The 23,175-nt window shown below is 37.6% G+C and overlaps 2 protein-coding genes across 8 annotated transcripts; both read right to left on the reverse strand.

Moving 5' to 3' along the window:
- Positions 1–11: 11 nt before the first annotated feature.
- On the reverse strand, positions 12–4,306 carry LOC144051107 (uncharacterized). 3 transcript variants are annotated; one of them, XM_077564905.1, is made up of 7 exons: positions 4,207–4,306; positions 2,884–3,006; positions 2,575–2,688; positions 2,434–2,490; positions 2,202–2,357; positions 939–1,052; positions 12–857 (listed from the first exon to the last, which is right to left on the reverse strand). In XM_077564905.1, exons 2-7 carry the CDS (start codon positions 3,001–3,003, stop codon positions 786–788), a joined length of 633 nt encoding a protein of 210 aa, XP_077421031.1. In that variant the 5' UTR covers positions 3,004–3,006; positions 4,207–4,306; the 3' UTR covers positions 12–785. The 3 variants fall into 3 exon arrangements, with proteins under 3 accessions (XP_077421031.1, XP_077421030.1, XP_077421032.1); XM_077564904.1 differs by lacking the exon at positions 4,207–4,306 and adding an exon at positions 3,860–4,110; XM_077564906.1 differs by lacking the exons at positions 2,202–2,357; positions 2,434–2,490; positions 4,207–4,306 and adding an exon at positions 3,860–4,110.
- An 829-nt stretch (positions 4,307–5,135) lies between these two features.
- lpin1a (lipin 1a) lies at positions 5,136–21,977 on the reverse strand. Of its 5 annotated transcripts, none has more exons than XM_077564161.1 (24): positions 21,824–21,977; positions 19,184–19,384; positions 18,930–19,025; positions 18,179–18,275; positions 17,878–18,091; positions 17,358–17,426; positions 16,000–16,092; positions 15,749–15,863; positions 14,575–14,758; positions 14,361–14,504; positions 13,771–13,864; positions 13,456–13,655; positions 12,309–12,402; positions 12,051–12,120; positions 11,404–11,490; positions 10,449–10,541; positions 9,611–9,675; positions 9,389–9,524; positions 8,925–9,073; positions 8,755–8,841; positions 8,538–8,690; positions 8,325–8,439; positions 8,071–8,174; positions 5,136–7,987 (listed from the first exon to the last, which is right to left on the reverse strand). In XM_077564161.1, exons 2-24 carry the CDS (start codon positions 19,373–19,375, stop codon positions 7,810–7,812), a joined length of 2,829 nt encoding a protein of 942 aa, XP_077420287.1. In that variant the 5' UTR covers positions 19,376–19,384; positions 21,824–21,977; the 3' UTR covers positions 5,136–7,809. The 5 variants fall into 5 exon arrangements, with proteins under 5 accessions (XP_077420287.1, XP_077420286.1, XP_077420288.1 ...); XM_077564160.1 differs by having other exon boundaries at positions 14,361–14,507; XM_077564162.1 differs by lacking the exon at positions 17,358–17,426 and having other exon boundaries at positions 14,361–14,507.
- Between the last annotated feature and the right edge of the window lie 1,198 nt (positions 21,978–23,175).

Consider the following 23,175-nt stretch of genomic DNA (forward strand, 5'->3'; position numbering starts at 1 on the left):
GTGTATTGTATTTTCATGTGCACATAAAACTGTTTTTCACGCATTTGTTTTAAAATTATACAAACATTTATTTATACACATAAACAGTTATAAGTAATGAATAACAAAAACCTCATCTTTTCCCAACTAAGAAACTTTTAGCACATCACCTCACAATATACATTGGTAAAAATGCCTAAGTTGTACATTTTTAAATGAGCCATCACTTTCTGTAGGTATAAAAAACAGGTTTGAAATTGATTGACATTCAATAATCTAAAGCGCAAAAAAAAACTAGAGTGAGCGCAAATACTGTACTTCCTGTTTTCACTCTTTTTGTGTGCGTGTGTGCGTGTCAAACAATGATGTGCTGCCATCTAGTGTTCGACCGTGGAGTTACAACCAACAAAAACAGGAGGGCAAGACAAGCAAATTCTGCAAAAATAGTGGGACCACAAACCTGGAACTGTTACTGTACACTACAAGGCCTTTTTTACTTTTGTTTTTTTTTGTACTTTTTCATATTGCCACGGTCACGTAGCAAGAACTCAAATGGTAAATACTTAATACATTGTTTGATGTAGGTATTATTATTGAATAAACAATTATCATTATTAAGTGCATGACACAACTATATTTTTTGTCTTATACTTTTTTTTGTATTTTTTTTTTTTTATCACTCAAAAAGAAAAAGAAAATTTATTATTAAATTACTATTGTTAAATGCACGAGGAGATGGAGTAATAAGATATGACAACATTATGCCAAAGTTAAGTAGTAAATTCTAATTGGTAAGTTTGTACCCACTAACTTGCAGACTGTTCATCTTGTAATTCAGCTGGTGCTGCATTGGCTGTTGTGGACATCACAACAATGGCCTAAAGAGAAAAGAAGAAACCTTACTGACAACTACATCAAATTACATTACACGTTTAAAGTTTTAATTTTTGTTGGCCTACCTGACTCCGACTGGAACGCAGGGCCGCTATGGCCAGCGATGACATCACAATTAAAATAATCACACCAACAAAGACATAGAACATAAAGACGATGTACACTGTTATCCTGGCGGTCTGAAAATAGATAACGAACACTTCTTTAGAGACGTCACAACAAATCATCTTAACTTCCAGTCTCAGTAACATGAACTACAACAAACCCTGTAACCTTAGCAACAAGAGTTATATCAAAAATCTGCCATTGCATGGATAATAATGCTCTTTCCTTGACAATGTCAAATAGGTATTTATTTAATATTATTTATTAATATTATTTTTGTTGAGGCAAGTAATTTTATTTAATGGTTAATATATTTTGTTGAACTGCCATAGAAAACTATTGGAGTGCATTACAAGAACATTATACACATTTACATTACTCTTCAATATAATCTTGTACATATATGTTGCATGATTTAGAATTAGTGCTGTCACTATCAAATATTTTTAGAATCGATGAATCTATCAATTATTATATCGATTAATCGACTCATTGGATTCATTTTCATTTTGCATTAAAGTGTATTACAAAAGCATTTTCGCCCTGATTACTGTTTATTAACTAATGATTGGTGTTTATTTCGTACTTGGTATTCCTATAGTGATTTTATTTTTTTTTAAGGGGGGGGGGTGATGTTGTACTACGGTTCGATCATTGTTTTCCAAAGAAAAAACAGATGTTTGCCAATGTCTTATTTTGATTAAACCCAGAAGATAATCAGTCTTATTTCATGAATGACAACAGAAATCAGTGAACAATTACTGTTGATATACTGAAATCAGAGGATTTGGACCATTTTTTATTTAAATAATGGCTCTAAATGATTACTTAATTATTCAAACACTTGTCTATCAATCGATTAATTTTGACAGCTCTATTTAGTATACAGAATTATTTTCTCATCTACCTACCTTAGACAATTATGTCACAAAACATTTTAAAATTTTATCGTTTTGTATGATTGTACTCGATACAATTTTCTAACATTATAAAATAATTTTAGAAGTTGTAATATTTGGTATTACAAATACATTACAAGATAGTTTTTTTTCATTAATACTAAATATTTTTTATGATCATTATCTGTCATTATTTTCTCAGTTTGTGCCATCACACACAAAGTGTACATGCATCCTATTACAACAACACCCAACAGAAAGCCAACAGTGTATTACCAACAGTATAACAGTAAACATATGTACAGTATTTACAAAAGTCTGTACATTCAAACTGCTTTCCTCCTCCTCGTATGTCATGTTGTCGAGTGGATATACATTATAGTAGTAATGACTGAATTGATCCATGGCGGGAATGACGATAATGGCGGTCCAAAATGACACCAGTATGGCTACTATGCTTAGAGCCAAGGATATCGTCACCTAAATGTGGAAAAATAAAGATAAATGATTCCACTACCTTGAAAGCCGTCTTTGAAATCTTGCAAAATATGCTTACGTTTTTTTTTGTTGGGTTGTGTTCCGTTATAATATACAGAATCCCACATATTATGAACTGCAAGAAGAAGAAACTAAGCTTACTAATGTACTTGGCTTGTGCATTGCAAACAGTACAAAGAGATACATTGTGCGGACTCACTATTGCTCCAACCATGTACCCGGGTGGGATGGTTCCAAATGATGAATGAGATAGATCTTCCGCCGTAACAATGGCCATAATAATGAACGGTGCTCCCAAGATAAGCATGGTAATCTGGAATAGTAGTTATAGTCAAAGGAGAACAAAAATGGTAAAAGTAGAGTATAGTTGAAGTACAGTACTGATTCAACTCCTTATGGAGTATGTACTCTGAGCTTCAGTCATTGACTGAAGGAGGAGCCCTGGTAGTCACACTTAATTGGCGGATGTCAATGTACAGTTAAATGGTGAAGCTGTGCGATCTCTGACCCCGACAAGCTGCGGTTGAGCATTGATGAAGCGATGTAGAGGTTTAGCTCCTCCCACTCTGTCTTGGACAGTATCACTGTTTCCACGAGTTTGGCTCACAGATAAGATCTCCACCGACATGTTCTAAAACAAACATGATGAACAGAGATCAGATAGTAAGGAAGTGAGAACTGTTAGATCAGGGACAGGGAAATACGCACATTTCCTCTTGTCTAGTATATGCTCCGATGTGTCACACCGCGGTGAGGTTGTCTTGTCATTTCCTGTTTTATTTTGAAAATTCTGACTCCTTTCGTTTCAGGTCACTTGCCCTTCCTCGTGTGGTGTCAGTGTCAACCCTGATTCCTGATTGTGTCCACCTGTTTCCCATTACCCTCACGTGTTAAATGGTCTGCGTCTCCCCTGTCTTGTGCCTAAGAGTTTTCGTCAGAGCCACTCAAGCCAGTCACAGTCCTCAGCCGTGTTGTCCTGTCTCTTGTCTCTTGTCTCTTGTCTCTTGTCTCTTGTCTCTTGTCTCTTGTCTCTTGTCTCTTTTCTCTTGTGAAGGGGTAATTCAATTAGCAAAAGGAACTCCACTAAGTCTGCTATCTAGTTTTTTGTTGTTGTTGAGAGAGAGAGAGAGAGAGAGAGAGAGAGAGCGATCGATCGATCTCTGGGATCTTATTTGCTTGCATAACTAGTATCTATGTCAACATCTCTAAAGAATTCGCACATGTTTTGCATTGCCATGATATCCGATGTCAGTCAAAATGAACAAAACGTTTAAACTCATAATTCCGTTATGTCGATTGTCGCGCACACGCGCTTCTCAGTAACCAGCAACACATTCCGTGCAATGTCGCAACAATTTGACCATATCCTTACAACAGGGAACTCTCCAGTTTCCTCCACACATTTAAGTAGAAAAAAATCCCCCGCAATAAAACACATCTAGAAAAGCAAATATGGGGGACGTAGTAAACAAGAAGAGGCCAACCTTTTTCCAGAGCTGGGAAACCAGTCTTCTGCAGTGTGCGTGTGTGTGAGTGAGTGCGTGCGTCTGTCAGGAAAGGAATGCAATGAGCAGAGAGAGGGGAAAGGAAATAGATTCGATTTCCGGTTCTTTGATTAAAAGTGTGACTCTTGTGTTGTTTTGTTTGATCTGTAGCTCAAGAGGAGAGAGGAAACTAAAATGAATTCAAAAAGTAAATGACACCAAAATCTTGGAGAGCTTGCAGCTGACATGGATTCGGGCGAGAGGCGAGTAAGCCACGCCCCGGACTGGTCGCTAACCAATCGCATCCTGCATATGCACACATGGACAAACGATTCATTCGTACTCACAAGGATCGATCTCGATGTTTCGAACGCAACCAGGAAGTTGTTTTCATGCCGCCATTTTAAGAAGCCTCTTAACTATTTAACTAGTTAAAATGGACTGATGTTTCATTTGCGAAAATCTAATACTTGGTGCAATATCATGAATCACACTGAGTCGAAGCGGGACACGCCCTGCTGCAATTTGATTGGCTGCTGAACACGCAGGCCAGCATTCAAGGCAAGAGGATGTGATGTGACTTCACTAAGGCACCGTTATTATGGATCACCCTAACCCTAATCCTAACCGACTTGTTTTTTATTTTTATTTTGTACAAATGTGATACATATTTGAAATTTTCATCTGACTGACTGCGCAGCCCAGGGCGCGTCCTGCAGCCAATCATATAGTAGAAGGACGTGTCGACAGCAACGTTCGAAAATGGGCGTGTACTCGGTTCTCTCTTTCTTTTTTTGGTCATCCTTAATTATTTTAGTTTATACATATTTGTCTAATAGGTTTTTCCCCTTTTAGACAATATTTAATATTAAAATGACTTGATCACACAAGCTTTTCTAATGAAAGTCTAATATACAGTATGTCTAACTCAGAAATGTGAATTGACATATGACATGTTAGTTTTTCTGTCTGACAAAAACTGAGTAATATGTGCAGAACAGGTTCTTAACTAATTTAAAATGAGGCTAATAACTGTTAATATAAACATCCGTCTTCATGGGAATAGTTGAGGATTACCTGACACATTAATGAAATGCTCTAATAAAATACTGAAATCATTTGTCACTTTTTGCGTATTGCGATGTGTATATTCCTCTCTACTTTGAGGCTGCTTCACCAGAGAAAAATGCAAAAGCAAAACACATGCAATGTGCCAAATCCCACCCCCTAACCCCAATATGTATACTGCAGTCAATAAAAAATAGGGAGACAAACATGAACTTGTCAACAATTTTATTAGATCTTTCACAGAAAGAATTCAATCATCATAAAAATGATCGCTTAAAATCTTGAGACGTGGATTGCATTGGATGTGTTATAAATATTACTCCATAGTAAGACACATGTACTTAATAATACTATGATGATGAAAAAAAATGCACTTATTAAGAGAAATGAGGTGACCAGTCAGTGACGGTGCTACTGTATTCTATTACGATGACGAATAGCAATGTTATAATAAAAATGGCGCGCGCACGAGCATAAGTGTTCATCAGTGATATATGAGTACAAAATGAATAATCAACTGTTGTATAAAGTCAATTTTCAACTAAAAGAAAAAAAACATGACAATAAGCGAGTCCACTGAGTGCATTCAGAAACATTCACTTTGCATTCTCTGAGTATGAATTTCCTGCATACAAATTATTACACCAAGTTCACACGACTTAAAACAATGGCCTCCCAAAGTATTTCACTCTAATCCTATTGCTTTAGTGAGCACCAATCATTACCAATATCATTTATACAGAACATTGTTTCCTATATACAGTGGCTTTCCGAGTGAGGCGTGAGTGAGCAAGCATTCATCCCAATATATGCGACACATACAAAAAAAAATACTATTTCACATAGCAGTGAATGAGTCCTGCTATAAAAAGTTGCATTGATAGTAATAATGTGCACATTACTCCATGTCACCATTTGCATTGTCGTGCGCGTGAGTAACGATCACGTTATCACAGTAGCGCGGTCACGTGATCAAATGCGTTTATCGGACTGTGCGAGCGGCGTGAGGAGAAACGGAAGAGGTGAGCTCCGTAAAGTTTGAGGTGTGACACGTCATTAGCTACACTTTGACAATCCAATGAGACACCTTAGCAAAGATAATAATAGTTAAAGACCCTGTCAATGGGTGAGGGTGGGGGGGGGGGCACTTGACAGCCAGCGTGTTTCTATTAACTCATTCACTGCCATTGACGGCTATATACGTCAACAATTCATTTGAACTATTTCTATTAGTTTAACATTTTTTTCCCCCACTTTTGTTAACAAGAGTATGAAAACCTAGAATTTGTTTTTATTGCACATTTAGAACAAATTGTGAGTTAACTAGTGAAGTCATGTGATTAATTACAATTAAAAAAAATAATCACCTGACGCCTCTAATTTTTAATAAAAATGTTTTAATTGTGAGTTAACTAGTGAAGTCAGGTGATTAATTACAATTAAAAAATGTAATCACCTGAGGCACCTTATTTTTTAATCATCTTTAAAAAAAAAAGATTAAAAAAAGAAATATATATATTTTAAGATAATCTTTTCTTTTAAAACAAAAAGATTTAAAAAAGAAAAGATTATTCAAAATTAGGGGCGTCAGGCGATTAAAATTTGTCATCGTAATTAATCGCATGACTTCACTAGTTAACTCACATTTTATATCTGTTTTAAATATGCAATAAAAAATTCTAGGTTTGCATACTCTTGTTAGCAAAAGTGCAAAAAATGTTAAACTAATAAAAAATTGTTACAATTATTTTTTGACGTATATAGGCGTCAATGGCAGTGAATAAGTTAAACATGTATTCATGTGTAGGCATGAGAAAGACGCAAGGTTTCCAGAATGTGATCGTGATTGCAGTATTGATTGGCAGTTGAGTGGGGCATGGTTTAAATGCATTCAACAGTCACGCCCACAAATGCTTGAGAGCTGAGAGAATGGCTTGTTTTTGATGATTGGCCTCATTTTATGTACTTCGTGATTTTTAATTGTGTTTTTTTTTTTTAAATCGTTCAAATTTGGTAGGGTTGTTAATGACATTGGTCTGAGTGGTGTGTTAAATTTAGAAGGTAACTATTTTCACTTTACAAGGACTTTAAAATTGACAGTTTATTTTAAATAGGGCAATTTGTATATTTCATAGTATTAATATAATAATAATAATAATAACTAAATAATAATAAATTACTTTTAATATACAAACAGGCATTTATAAAAAATATATAATTTTATAACAATATTAATTATAATAATGACCTTACTTAAATTACTTTTTACCATTTGGAAATTAATATGATTAATTAAAAAAATATATTTAAAACAATTAAGGATTATTAAATGAATAATCTCTGATATCGAGCTTTATTATCTTTGAAAAGTCCGAATTTTTGTATTGGATCTCATTAGATATCGATATCGCACCTGTCTAATAACACAGCATGCACTGTTTTTCGATATCTAATTGTTTAGCTTTTTGTTTGCTTCAAACAGCCCCCAAAAGTATTTTTTTTCTCTCCAATTAACACAATTTGGAGCAATGTGCATGGCGATATGTAGAGGTATTTTCTCCTTAATAATATACAAAATGATTTATAATCTGGGCTAAAGTATTCATTAAATTGAAATGTACTGCAGCATGTTAGAGTTATGATAGCTGTGCTTTTTGTGTTGGTGAGTCAGTAAACATGTCATTTTACAATTTATGAGTCTTCATATTGTCATTTGTTCATTTTGTGCTACATTTGAGGTATCTTGCAGTTTTATATATTCTTTCTACAGCTTCCTATTTAACAGACGTGTACTGTGAGCTTATTGGATTGTTGAATAACGGCACAGTGTTAAATCACATTCTAGATCTGAGTTTGGTTTCAGCCCCAATCCTCACTTGTGCTCAGCTGCTCTCCAGAAGCCGCGAGCCGTCCTCTTCCTTGTCCTGCTTGCTTTCATCAGGCTGTTGCTCGCTCCAGTAATCGCACTCATTAAAAGTGTCCGAACGGGGAAAGTCGGCTCCTTCTTTTTGGAGCAGGACGGGAAAGACGTGGTCCACCATTTCGCACAGGCGGCCGTAACTGGACAGATGTTGATGACAGAGACGTTTAAGGCTAAATGAAAAGTGTGGCCTTGAGTTGATCATAGAGGCAAAATAGCTTACGAGGAGATGTTGGTTTTGGCATGTTCCTGTATTAGTTCCCCTTTTGGATTGACAGTGAAGATCCTGTTGAGAGGAACGCCCACCTCCTTGTAGGAATACACATCCTGGAATTGTGCACAAGGACGAACTTAAAAAACACGCTTAACCCGTGGGCAGTATTTTATTTTGAAATGGCTTGGTCAGAACCAACAAAAAGCCAAAAAATGGTCACAATAACACCTAGGGGTTAATTGTGTGTGTGTGTGTGATCTCACTGTAGCTCTGTTGCCAAAAGCAGCGTAGAAAGGTTCAGTATTGGGGTAGAAAAGGTGCTTGATGTCACTGAGACACTCGATCTTGAACTTCTCAGGTTTTTTCTCAATCACTTCTCTAAATAAATTAAAAAAAAACATTTTCAATCTTTGCCTCAGGTTTTTGAGTGTGTGTGTGTGTGTGTGTGTGTGTGTGTGAGAGAGAGTGATTCGGACCTGTGCAAGGCGGAAAACAGGCTGCTGGGGCTGAGCATCACCGGGCCCATCGGCAGCATAGTTCCCCTTTCGTTGACCCAGTGCAGGTAACCTCGGGTCATATCAGCCATACCGATGGCCCTCGCCGAGCAGTACATGAATTTATATCCATTCCTGAAACACCCTTGTGTTATAAATATGACATAAATATGAATAACGGTGACAAATCAACACTCACTGGCTGACTTTGTGGTAGAGTCTTGCGATGCCCTGGTGGGTCCAGTCTTTTCCCAGCGTGGGGAGGATGTGGCCCAATGTGTCTGACCTGTAGTCACGAGACACCGCTCAACTCTGTGCAAATGCTGCCATCTCGTGGTGAAAAGCTGCAACTGCAGTAATTGGTCTGACCTGGTGATGGTCCCATCGATGTCGGAGATGACGAGCTTGTCGTCCCAGTTCCACAGGTAGATGGTGCCATGGCAACGACACGTGCCCTGATACTGCGTGGTCACGCTGAACACCACCTCATTTGGACCCTCCTTCAGCTGTAAGCTCATCTATCGGGCAACAATATGATGCATTATTATTTTTTAATTTAATTAAATTTAATTAATTGCCTTCCTAACACCATCCATCCATTTTATATCTCGTCCTCATTAGTCCCACAGGTGAGCTGGGGCCTATCCTAATTGACTGGCGAAGGGGCCAAGGCGTTATACACCCTGGACTGTTTGCCAGCCAATCGCAAGGTACATAAGACCTTTGCACCTATGGGCAGTTATAGTTTTCAATTAACTGTGCTGTCTATGATCAAATGTTCTAATATTTTTAACCAACTGTCTAATGAAGAAAACTGAAAATCTAAGACTTACCAGCTGCTCTGATGTGAGCCGAAGAGTCTTCTTGTAACAAACGTTACCAGAAGCAGGGAGGGCGTCAGACTGGGAGGTTCCATACATCAAAGTGGGTCTGTGGTCCTCGTCACTAGAGGACGATTCATCTTTCATTCTGTCAAAAACAACAAATCAAACAGTTTTGATGACCACGAGGAGAAAGCTAAGAAACCGAATAAAAGAGATGCACGAGGTTTGAACCTGATAGCTGTTGCCATGGTGATGGGACTCTCTTCTTGGTCTCCTGCGGCCTCTGTTGCGGACTCCTGAAGGAAAAAGAGGTCATCACCGACGTTAGTTTATCTCAAACTAACAAAATAACATTTACAAAACGAACTAAAGCGAACTGTATAATTATAGTGGAAATGCCCTTAGTTTTCATTTTTGGTCATTAATACATGAGCGTTTGAGGTTGATTTAAGTATATTTGTTTTGATATAAGTGGAATAAAGACATTTGAAAATGTGTCGCCACAGAAGTGACGTCATCTAGCAGCAGCTAATAGAAAAGCACCTTCAGATGACGTTGCAACAATTTTGCTTGTTTGACTTTTGGCTCAAATGGATTGCCTTGCCTGCTTTTTTATTTAATTTGGATGAAATGAAACGCTAGGTAAGACCATGTGGTATTTAATCAATTTTGCACACAAGTAATACAAAAAACAAAACAAAAAACAAAACAAAAAACAAAACAAAAACAAAACAAAATACAAAACAAAAAACAAAAAACAAAAAACAAAAAACAAAAAACAAAAAACAAAAAACAAAACAAAAAAACTAATACTAAAACTAAGCCTTTTTTTAAATAAAATAAAATAAAATAAAATAAAATAAAATAAAATAAAATAAAATAAAATAAAATAAAATAAAATAAAATCTAACAGAGCCACCCTGAAAGCTACTTAAAACTAACATTTTTTTTTAAAAAAACAACAACACTCAAAAAACAAAAAACTAACTATAATGAAAATTCCAAACCTATAATAGTAAAACTTGCGTCTTGTGGATCACGTGACAAATATTTGCATTCGTGCACTCACCGATTTGGAGTCACTGTTCCTGCTCCTCCAGGAGAACCACCAGCGTCCTCCCTTCTTGGGCATCTTATCCTTCATGATGTTCTCCACCGAAGCCTGGACAAAACCATGCACATACCACGCAAAAACTCACTAGAAACTCAAAACTGACAAGCTGAGAAGAACATGGAATGACAAAATAGCCAAAATGTCCCGTCACTAGCTATGCAAAAGCATGCAAATGACGGATGCAACATCATCAGAACTAGGGATGCACGATAATGCTATTTTCAACCGATACGATTAACCAATCATTTCAAAAATGCCGATGTCAATAACCGATAAGTAAGCCGATAATTGTTGGCAAAATTAACTTGAATACAAATATACTTTTGAGTCCTATTATAACTCTAACATGTACAAATGCATTGAAACATTGTGTAAAGCACCATGAAGCTGAATTTTATTGATATTTTTGCTTCAAAGACAACCAGTAACTCCTTTTTGAGTTTGCCAAAACAAAACAGTCATATTTTAAAAATGCAACAAAAAACTGCGAGGGTAACATTTTGGGAAGAAAAAGTAAAGAAAGCCCACACTGGCGACTGCCATGTCGCCATGATGCATCTTTTGTCAACACGAGGTCCGTTGCGCGCATTATGACATCACAAATATACAACACTACCATAGGAGAGGGAAGGAGTTGAGCTACAAACACAACAGATGGACCAACGTGGCATGTCTATTATTATCTGCGGATTTCTTTATTATCTGGTTTATCTGTATGAAGTCAAATTGGATTATAATTGCCGATAATTATCGGCTGATTTCTTTATTATCTGGTTTATCTGTTTGACGTCAAATTGGCCGATAATTATCGGCTACCGATATTATCGTGCATCCCTAATCAGAACCAAAGCAGACAATTGCATGCGCTGATCAACATGCTAGAAAAAAATAAATCAAACAATCATCATACAGGCTCAGGAGGTCTGGGGCCAAACAGACCAGGAAGGCAGTACGAGAAAAGGCCGAAAGCAGAAAAAACATAACTCAAACACCAAAACTTGGGATGGACGGTGGAAGACGGGACAGAAGTAAATAAAAGGGAGAACAGGTCAAAAAGGGGGACAAAAACATGATATTAATAAAGTGTTAGGCCGCTCACACAAAGCTACATTTCACTCTGGTGTCAATGCTTTAATACAGTTTCCAATGTAAATATTGACAAAACCGACATGAACACACATGATCCAGTTCAACTAAACTAACATTAAGATAGCTTTGAAAATGGCACACCAAAGTGAAAATGAGTAACATTAGTGCATACATTAGTGCAGAGAAGAAAGGGGATGGAAAGGTTCGCAAAGCTCTACAACAGCACACAAAAAACATCAGTGCGACAAAAATCACCCAATATTAATTAATTCATAAAGTATGAGGTTTTAAAGTCAGACTTATTTGTTGCTAAATTAGGATAGGATGCCTTTATTGTCGTATAATGACAATAAAGGCATCCTATCCTATTTTAGCAACAAATAAGTCTAACTTTAAAACCACATACTTTTGAACTTTAAAAGTCTTTGTCAGATTAGTGTAGGCAAGAAAAACAGATGGTGGTCTTACCTGTGGCAACGGCTTCTGGTAGACCTGCATGGCTAACATGACCGGAGCCGCCGTACTCCAGTTATAGTACCTATGCAAAAAATATTACACAGCCAATCACTCACTGGCCACAACATTAGGTACAACTGCACATCAATCTAATGACACCCAATTTAATAATATACAAAAACTGTGAGCTAGCAACTCTTATATTGGATGTCATGGCTGTGCAAGTGTTCCTAAAAAAAAGTGACCACATGGTTTAGGAGTCAAACATACTTGTTACCAATCTTCACCACCAGGTTGGGATCATCGATAAGAGAAGGGTTTTCGGAGAACTGTTGGTAGGAAACTGCCCTCTCCTGGAAGTGTTCTAAGAAGTCCAACACACAGAATTTGCCGAATATTTTAATGTGCTGACATGAATCTGACATAGTAAATGATACTAAAATTCTGCTGATTGTGGATTAATCTCAGTATTTGAGGCAAAATAGAAGTACAACATGATGTCAACGATGGGACCGTATTTTACTATCTACAAATTCATCCTTAATTATTTCTTAAAATGTCACCTATGCTCTGTTTTTTATGCTCAGGAAGAAAAAAAATTGTAAAATAAAAGTATTCCTTTGGTGCCATCTTGTGGCATTAGTATGTTAAGTGAAGGAAGGAACAAAGTCTGTAACTTTGGGAAAAGTAGTGATTTATTATCGTCTTGTTGAATTTTTCATAATGAAGTGAGGGGAATATTTTTATTATTTAAAAAGACCATTACCTTGTCTAATAGAAAATTTGTGCTTTGGACTTGCCATCGTCATGTCTGACAAAAAAGTAGAGCTTTGGCACCATCTTGGTGCTAAGGAACTATGCTAAAAAGGGAAATCAACCCATCCCCCAAATTCTTGACAATAACATATTCTATGCAGCCCCACTAGTCTTAATACGCTATTCTGGTTAATATTTTGTTAGTGGAATATGAGTTAAGCAGCAAAATCCAGCTGTTTTTATCAATATCAGAAGGCGGCCATTTTGCCTTCTTGCTGTCGAGTAAAAACGAGAGTCAGCGAGTCTGAGGTAACGACCAATCACAGCTCAGCTTCAGAAAACAGATGAGCTGTGATCGGTCATTGCCTAAGCAACTGTGATGTCATCTTCAGTCGACAGCAAGTGGCAAAATGGCCGCCCCCTGGGATGGATAAAAATGGCTGGATTTTGCTTCATAATTCATATTCCACAAATGTTGACTAGTGAGGCCACATATATTGTCGTCAAGAAATCTTTAAGGTTGACTTCCTCTTGAAGTGAGGGGAGGAGCTTCATTTACTATTATACTGTGAGCCATGTCTGATAAAAAAAAAGTAGTGCTTTGCCACCATCTTGTGGCATCAATAAGCACCGTTAAGAACCTTCCGAGTCGAGTCTGTACCTCGCGTGATCTCCTTGTTGTCTGACAGCCCGCCGCAAAGTGAGATGGCAACGTGAGGGAGGTCCCCCATGTGGTCCAGCAGACCGTCCACCCCGCTGTCCATCCCGCAGCTGCCCTCTGATTGCGGGGACTGATTTGCACTCCGCACGGCCGTCATCATCACGTCCGAGTCCGTCCTCATCGAGCTGCCCCCTCCATCGCTGTGGAAGGAGGTCATTTAGTAAGCTACCGCGCAATTTAATGAGAGTCAATATGAATTGGAGTGTATTGTGTTTTTTATTGGATTATATTTATTAGATATTATAATGTTTCTACCTTTTAGGGAAATACAAAGCAGCTACTTCAGGCTCCAGCTCTGTGATATCATCCAAGTATACGCCATCAGCACCAAGATGCTGGCTTCTTTTTTCTAATGTGACACAGTTGTCAAATAATGAGACATCTTAACATCTAGTTAACTCATTCACTGCCATTGACGGCTATAGACGTCAAAAATTCGTTTGAACTATATTGGTTAGATTTTTTTTATTGTGCATTTATAACAGATATAAAATTTGTGATTAATCGATTAATTACAATTAAAAAATGTAATCGTCTGATGCCCCTAATTTTTTATAATCTTTAAAAAAAAATGTATTAGGGGCATCAGTAGAGTACAATTTTTCATTGTAATTAATCACATGACTTCGCTAGTTAACTCAAGATTAATCACAAATTTTATATCTGTTCTAAATATACATAATATACATAATTTGTTTTCTAGGTTTTCATACTCTTGTTAACAAAAGTGGGAAAAAATGTGAAACTAATAGTTCAAATTCATTTTTGACGTCTATAGCCGTCAATGGCAGTGAATGAGTTAAGTGCTTATTTTGGATTCTTTAAAAAAAAAATCATGCTTGTACCTTTCCTCTTGGAAGGTGAATCGGTTCTTCTGATTGGACTTCCTCTGTTCCTGCCTTCCTCCAGATGATCAGGAAGGATGCTGGGTGCTTCTGAACATGTTGTTAAACTTTCCATCTCTGCACATGATGCATCCACACTCTCCACTGCTGCGGGGGGGAAAACATAGAAGACAATGACGAGAAGAATGGAGAGGAGCAGCCTCAATAAGCGTACCGTGCTCTTCTGTAATCCTTCGCCCACTCGCACCGTCAGCACGCATCTCGCCTTGCTGAGAGGTGTAACGAGGTTGGGAGGGCGGCCCGGCATCACTGATACTTCTGAAGTGAGTGCTGGAGGACACTGGGATGGCGACCGATGGAACGCAGTCCTGCTTCTGATGGGAAGTCAGGAAGGACGGCTAGAAGGTGAACAAAAGAGTTGAGATTAACCTAAAGAATTTCTGAAATAATCTATCAAAGGTTGGACTTGACACCTTAGTTGCCCCTGAATCTTTATTTTGGAAACGACAGTGAATGTTTCTGCTCAAGCATGACTGTGTCCAAGTGCATGTTTCTGCTCAAGCATGACTGTGTCCAAGTGCGCGTAACAGGGACCGTAAAAGCAGATTTGGATGAGTAAAAAATTTATTTGCAATAATATGCTCTATTTAGCATCATTTGTCTCAATTATTATTATTATTATTATTATTAGTGGAATAAGAATTAAGCAGATTATTCCAATTTTTTTCATCAATCTTCGTCCTGTACCGCCCTCTGCTGTCGAAATGTCAAAATGCATTTGTGAACGTCACGTGACCAAACAGAAGCCAAGTTGAGCGAGCGGGTACTCGAGCCGAACGTTTATTATTGTGGTCACATGATAGAACATAGTTTTTACCCCCCTTGAGTTCATTTTTCAACAAGTTTGGGATTAACTAAAACAGATATAACCTGAATTCTTGAACAAAGTATTCAAAATAAAGGCTGAGAGAACAAAGGAGATGAGGCTATATTAGCCTATAATAGTGGTCGAGTGTCCCAACACTTTTGCCTATATCATTGTCATTCAATTGAATTCACTCTTTGACGGTCCCTCAGACTCCCTCCTGACATTTGTTTTCATCTTTGCTATATTAGATGTGTATCTACCTGTATGTTATAATTGATTGATTTGATTGTGTTTGTTTTTGAGGCAGATAAAAACAAAAAGCCAAATGTTCCCAAAAGCCAAACATAGCACAATACATTATAACAAACAATCAGAAAATGATCATGGCAACAAAAAAAAAAAAGCCATCAAGCAAGCCCAAGATGTGCTGCTGAAAAAAGGAGTGGGAAGTATATGTTAATATTTAACAAAATTTAAAGATAGTTGAAAACCAGGCATGTGTGTGTATGTGTTTGCATACCTGAGCAGCCTGTGGCAACTCCCCCCACGTCCACAGCATCTCAGGATTGTCTTTAGCCCGATTGGCCAGCTCAGAGTCGCTTTTGGGCGTTGAAGACCGAGAGTCATCTAGGTTGCTGCGAAAAAAACACACGCTTTAAAAAGACGTCATGGCTCCATCTGTTTAGCAGTCAGTATTACAGAAATATTTGGGTAGCTTCACGTGCGGAGTCAGTCAGTGCAAAGTGTCCTCACAGGAAGTGAAAGTGATACCTAAGGTGGGAGGAGAAGTGAGAGGTCTGCTGCGGACAAGAGATGGACAGACCGCAGGCCGGAGGGATGGCGAGAGTCTCTTGAATCACAGGACTATGAGAAGATAAACACAAAGATGAGCAAAGAAGAGTTAAGAGAGGATTGACAGAATCATATTTGCTACTCATTGGGAGAAGAGAAGCACATTGTGCAGTCCCCCACCAAGCAACCACTGACTAGCGGTTGGAATGGAATACAAATAGACCTATTAATGATTTAATGTTTGACCTCAGCTACCTCTGCAATCTTGTTTTGGCTATCTTTCAAACTCAACAGGTCTTTGTTATTGGATTTTTTAAAATGCATAGAAAGTGGTTGAGAGGCCTGCGGTCAAACATTTTTGGTGGATGCCATTCCAAACGTCCGTAAAAGATGACCTCAACAAACTCAAACTTCATTGTTCTTGCTCAAACATAAAACAAAAGTAATGTGAAATTAGAAGACTATCAGTTCTAGAGCTAGTGGCAAAGAATTGACGAGGATGATATTTTGACTTTTTCATCCTGGCCATCTTGAGCCAAATATGCTTTAAAATGAAAAGTGTAGCTACAGTAGCTTTTGAGTAGATACTTTCATAATTACTACTGCTAATGAAGAGAACATGTTGCTTGGTGGGGACTTCTCTGATTTATAAGAACAGAATAAATTCAATGAAGGACAACTGAGAGCAACATTAATTAATTAATTAATTACAATGGGGAACACAAGCTCAGTTTTTCTCTATCACGTCAATTTTTGAGCTTCCGAATCCCCGTTACATGACAAAAGAAAGAAATATATATGAGTGGATGTAAATAAAAATATATATATTTACCAGCTTTGAAAATTGCATATTGTCACCCTCTTAAAAGTGTCTTTTTTTTTTGCCCCCCAATTTTTTTTTTTTGCCTAATTGATCTCCTTATGATGCAAATGGTTCAAGTTTTTGTGATTCCTGAAAAATCTGAAGAAATTACTTAGGCGATTATTTTAAGAAGGCATTGATATCCATCATAAAACGTCAAGTTACCATATATGACTCCAATCATAGCTCTTACTACAGCTTAACAGTGGAATTTTGCTGTTCTGCAAGGTAAGCTGTGGAGAAAAGTGCTATAAATAAATAAATAACTCTAATTTTGGAACCAGCATGCCAATTTTAGTTTTAATCACCATAAAAGTCGAACTCAGCCGATTTTTTTTTCTCAAAATTGTTCCCCAGTGTAAACAATTTATTTCAATTTAATTTAATGTATTAATGAACAATTAATACATTACAAGATGTATCACTATCTACTGTATATGTACATGTACGGGTGTGTGACCACATGATCGTGTACCTCTGTGGATGTGTCCATTCTTTACTGGGGTGTGTGTTGGTGGCCGAGGATTGATCACTGTATATAGTTCTGGTCATAAAAACACAACACACCACAGTCTTTGGTGAAAACCTTCACATTCAAACAGTGCACAAACTGTCAATCACTATCAATGTTCATGTGGTAAATAAAAACATGTCTGTTAAAAAATGATCCTGCCCTCCTCTTTTTGACTGAAACTCTATCTTCCACAAAACCGCCTCAGGAATTTTCCCATGCCACCGGCGTGGTAAGACTTCCTAAAAAAGGCTGGAAAGGCAGCAGCAAGGACACCGCTGTGGTCCATTATGTCAAGGAAACAGAGAGCGCTGTGGGAACAGGACAAATTCCTGGAGCGTCTCCAACAACTGGAGCTGCTTCTCAAAGGGGCTTTGCATCTTCACACAAATATGCACGTTAAATCTCTTCTTTAAATGTGTGTGGGGGAAAGACGCAGAGGAACAACATACAGTTGGTAATAATCCATCAAAGACACACACACCTTCCGGCGTCTCCTTCTCTCTCGTCATCAGAGCTCAGGTCAATAGTGAACATGTTATCATCATCCGAAAACTCCTCTCCACTTTCGTCCCGCCTCCCTCCTCCGCCATCTGGCCGAGCCTTCCTCCTCCTCTTCCTCCTCTTCTTGTTCATGCCTGCATCGCCCTGCTGCGGCCCGATGCTCTGGACGGGAACCGAAGCGCACATCATGCTGTCTGTTTGGCCACAGAACAGAGCAGTCTTAAAAAAAAAAAAAGAGGCGGGCTTTTCAACCGAAAGTGAACTGGTTTCAAATTGTTTACCCTGGTGGCGTGCGCTGCTCCTGCTCAACTGGGATTCCATCAGCTCCTCACCTGTTGACATGATGGGTGAGGTCGCCAGGTGGGCTGGAACCACTTCCTGTTAGGAGAAGGTGGGATCATGTGACGTCACCTTGAAAAGCCTGCAAGATCCCTTACAGATGAAGTCAACCCCTAATTTTCTTTAATAATAATAATATGAATTAGTATTATAATATACATTAATAATATTTTCTATGCAGCCCAACTAGCCTAAACAATGTATTCTGATTAATATTATGTTTGTGGAATATAAATTAAGCAGCAAAAGCCACCCATTTTTACCCATCTCAGCGGGCGGCCATTTTGCCACTTGCTATCGACGGAAAATGACATCACAGTTGCGCTCAGGGCTCAGATAACAACCAATCATGGCTCAGCTTGAGAACGTCACATGACTTAACTAAGTTAACTCAGAACACAGGTGAGCTGTGATTGGTCATTACCTGAGCCCTGAGCAACCATTTTTCTGTCGACAGCAAGTGGCAAAATGGCCGCCTATCTATCTATCTATCTATCTATCTATCTATCTATCTATCTATCTATCTATCTATCTATCTATCTATCTATCTATCTATCTATCTATCTATCTATCTATCTATCTATCTATCTATCTATCTATCTATCTATCTATCTATCTATCTATCTATCTATCTATCTATCTATCTATCTATCTATCTATGTAGTTGTGTTTTGTGAGAGGTTAAAAACTCACCAGTGTGTTCTCTGCTTCTTTAACAAAAAAGGCTTCTCCATTTTCTCCCAGCTTCATGTGTAAACTCACGGGCTCTCCATTGATTTCAATGTCAACCTGCACAAGAAAACGAAAAATCTTAATCATATATTCTACTGTGACTTTGAATGGATTTTATTTAACAGAATTGGTATTTGCTGAATATGCAGCAAAGTACAAGAAAACTACAGCTTTCTGAGAAGTTATATACAATTGCTGAAATGTTCTCATCTCACCACTTTCTCCCGCGAGCGCAGGACGCCCATTTTGCCGAAGCGCACGTGGAAGGGCGAGCATTGCAGGGCGCCATTGGGCTGCCGCACCACGATCACATCGATGCAGCCGGACAGCGTGGCGGGGTTGAGGCCTCTGTACAGCTCCTTGACCTGCACAAACACCTGGCCCGCCAGCTGACCCACATAGTTCATGGTCTACAACTGGGAACAGAGATATTGAGTGATTGCTGAGAGTCCAGCACAAATTAGAAAACAATAATAATAATCAGTAACAATGGTACACTTTTGACCATTTTATAAAACCATCTTGTTAATGATGTTTTTTAAAAATCTTTGTCAGTCCAAATTATTGTGAAATATTATTCCACAAGTAATCACATTGCTCTGATATCATTTTCTATTCTGCTCACAGCCTCTAGAGGGCAGATCTGCACAGTACGTGACGTACAGGAGATGCACGGTTTACAGATACAGACAGAACGTTTACAAGATATTAACTGAAGATATGAAGCAGTTTTACATTTCATATATATATATATATATATATATATATATATATATGGGGTCTAGAAGAGTTTTTATACAAATTCTTAATGTATTTACTTCTATAATAGTGTAGGTAACTTAGACTGTGCATTAGCAAGCATTTTCAATTACTTTTGTTCTTCAACATTTTGTTAGTAATGTCTGGCTTAAGTTAGCCTCAGGGTTGCAAATAAAGATACCCCAAAATATGAATTATGAATGCGACCATTCAAGGCCATTCGTACAGACAGAAAGATACATAATTAAATGTTTCCTCTATTTTTGTACTCAGTGCTGGCCTCTTGTAAATTTGCGACATCACGGTGACGATTTATAATACTCCACAGATCCACCAGACTGTAAAGCTCTCGACCGTCAAGACTGTCAAACCCGACTTAGAGAGTGGAAAAAGACATGAGGGTGTTGAGTCAACAAGCATGAGGAAGAGGCAAGAATGAACGAGAAAGAAAGAGTGAATAGTGAATGTGCTGTATTAGATAGAAGCTGACATCAACAAAAAATATATGTAGGCATATATACATTCACACTTAAAACATCAAATACTACTAATCATATTAGAATCAAGTTTGTAGCAATTTCGAGCATTTTTTAAGTACAGTTCAGATCTATTTAACCTTTTAATACAGTACAATACATTAGCATAGCATGTCATAAGAATGGTTTGTTTTTAAACATTTATTTTATTAACATTATTATTTAACGTTAATAATTGAATCATTATGTACATTTTTTTCTGACCTATATTTTAGTGCAGTGTTATTGTCTCAACTGTACGATGTTACAGTGATTTACAATAATAAATTAGATCACAAATACTTTTTGGGTATAAAACCTTTGCCTCACTTCTTTAACACTTAAGCCTACAACACTACTTTATTTTAATGCTGGTCATTATTCTATTTTGAAGTGTAAACAGAATTAAGCACTTTATATCTAATCTTCCAATACATCTGACATAAATGTTCAAAAACGTCTGTGTGTTATGATGTCAAGCCTCACAAATCAAATATTTGACCCATAAATAGCTATACAACAGCAACATAGCAACTACCATGACCATGACCTTTTATTTTATGGATTTTCTTTTTTTTTCAACATTCTGGCAGAGGTGATTCACTGCACCATAGCAACAATTGCATGCAATTCTAAAAGACAAGACATTGCCAGAGAAGACTTTCGACTTTATTTGACACTCTTTTTGTTAATGTTTTTAGTGTGGTCGTAGTTTTCAGTTGTAGCTCACCAAAATATTAGAAACTACTGATCAACACCACTCCAAACTGTAGCCACAATAATACACATATTGCATAATTGTATGTTATCAAAACTGTTAAATTTGCCACCATGTCTTAAGAATGCAGAGGCAATCTTCGAGTGAACTGACTGCTTTGTTTACACACATGCACGGTGGACTCGGGAACACAGCACTCCTGATCTCATTGTCAACAATGACCATGTGCATTGTGCAATTACACACACTCACACACACGCGCGCATGCACGCACAAAGACTCTCCCAGGAAATGTCTCCCTAACAGCCAATCATAATGCGTTTATATTACGTAATACTCAATCACGGGACAACGAGTGGGGCCATTCTGCAGAATCAGCACACGTTGTTTGCTTGCGTTATCACTAGAAAACCCACAACAGGGACTCTCTTATTTTGAACTCGTATAGCTAGAAATTACCATCATGCACAATAGCTGATCATTTCAAAGTAAAACAACAAACATCGATTACGCATTTTACGTGTATGCAAATAAACTAAATGACAATGATATTACTCTATATAAAATAGAATAAAAATGACAAGTAGATGGTATTTGCTCGCTAAAAATATAACAACTATACAAATGGCCTCAGAATACAAATAATATTAGACAGTACAAGTGGTGCGACGGCCTAGAGGAGATATGTAAACATCTTCCACATGGGTGAGGCTCTGCACTCTGCATCGATGCACACCATTCATACAGCCGCATTAAAAAAAAAAGTGCAAAACAAGCCTCAATGCCCACCTTCTAAATACAAGTACACATGTGTTTAATAAATCAATATCCCACTAAATGCGTAGATTGGTGATGTTACTTACATTTGCTGCGGCTTCCGGGTCTTTACCGTCGAATGTAAGGCGTTTAAATATGTTACCTGTGTATCCTCAGGTCAAACATTGTCACAAAGATCCCTCTGCTACATGCTTTTTTTCTCTGCTCAAAGCTGCGTCGCTATTTAAACTGCAGTGGAAATATTCCTCTCACTGAAGCCGCACTGTAAATAAGTTGCCCTCTGATTGGCTGCACTCCAGTGACGTCAGCGGAAGTTCTGCTTTGGTGTATTTTTCTGTCAAAAATACTTTTTTCTGGCACGTCAAGTACAATTTTGTCATCATATATATATATATATACACACACACACACACACACACACACACACACACACACGCACACACACACACACACCTTAGTGTAACATATTTAGACTACATTTATTACTTAATTTTTTTTAAATAAAAAAAGTCATTTTGAGGGTTTTTCAGAACACACGAAAAACTGAACCAAATACTGATTACATAATTTGTATGAATAATTAAATTTCATGGGTAAATTTGAACTAGATGTTTAGCTAAGTATGTAGCTGTTTTCAGAAGCGGCGGCCAGCATCCTGAGAAGATGTTTAAGGTAGATAAAAATATTAAAAATAAAGTTTAAATAGAACTTAGGCTATTATTTTTAAGAGTGTGGCGATATATAAAAGCAACCATTCACACTCACACAAGTGAACAATTTCTTCAACGAACATGCATGCTTTTGGAATGTGGGAGAATGCCAGCAATTCAACTCAGAACTGCATATTGTAAAGCAGACACTTGGCCATTGTTCTGCCCGAGACAGGAATTAATTTAACGTTAATTAGTTTATTATTGTGGTTGTAGTTTGCATAGATGGAGGTGCATGGCATCACAACCCAATTAAATTATTATTCTTTTTTTTCATACCCTCTTGTCTTGTGTAGCCAAATGAAGCCATACAAATTTCTCCTAGTCTGCTCCCAGTTGTAACTTGTCTACTGAGCTGATGTCCTGTTTTCATCATTGTCATGTGACATCCTCAGTGTTTACCTCACAGGCCTCTTTGGCCTGCCAAAGTCATCATTTCTCTTTTCCCTGATTTCCCTCCTAAGTTGAAAATGTAGTATTTCACTTCCTGACTCATGAACTTTTACTGCACCCTCTCACAAAGAACTAGAAGGAACCAGAATAGAAATGACATTTAGGTAACTTGAAGGCGTCAATGAAGGCTGTTGCGCAACCCACTGTGTCACACTTGACAAAATCAAAATAAACACACAAGCCCTCACGCTGTACTGGTTAAGTAAGAAGAACACTCATCTTTTAGTCATTTGTAATTGCTTGTTGATGATTTCTAAAATGCGGATTGTGTCATT

The sequence above is a fragment of the Vanacampus margaritifer genome, chromosome 4 (assembly GCF_051991255.1).
Source record: "Vanacampus margaritifer isolate UIUO_Vmar chromosome 4, RoL_Vmar_1.0, whole genome shotgun sequence".
NCBI lineage: Eukaryota > Metazoa > Chordata > Actinopteri > Syngnathiformes > Syngnathidae > Vanacampus > Vanacampus margaritifer.

Coding starts and splice junctions, on each gene's coding strand:
- LOC144051107 (XM_077564905.1), bottom strand. CDS start 3,003: ATGTCGGTGGAGATCTTATCTGTGAGCCAAACTCGTGGAAACAGTGAT. Junction 2,689..2,883: donor CTCAACCGCAGCTTGTCGGG/GTCAGAGATCGC, acceptor CTACTATTCCAG/ATTACCATGCTTATCTTGGG. Junction 858..938: donor TGCGTTCCAGTCGGAGTCAG/GTAGGCCAACAA, acceptor TTTTCTCTTTAG/GCCATTGTTGTGATGTCCAC.
- lpin1a (XM_077564160.1), bottom strand. CDS start 19,375: ATGAACTATGTGGGTCAGCTGGCGGGCCAGGTGTTTGTGCAGGTCAAG. Junction 18,276..18,929: donor AAGAAGCAGAGAACACACTG/GTGAGTTTTTAA, acceptor TTCTCCTAACAG/GAAGTGGTTCCAGCCCACCT. Junction 12,403..13,455: donor CAACAAGGAGATCACGCGAG/GTACAGACTCGA, acceptor TGGACTTCTTAG/AACACTTCCAGGAGAGGGCA.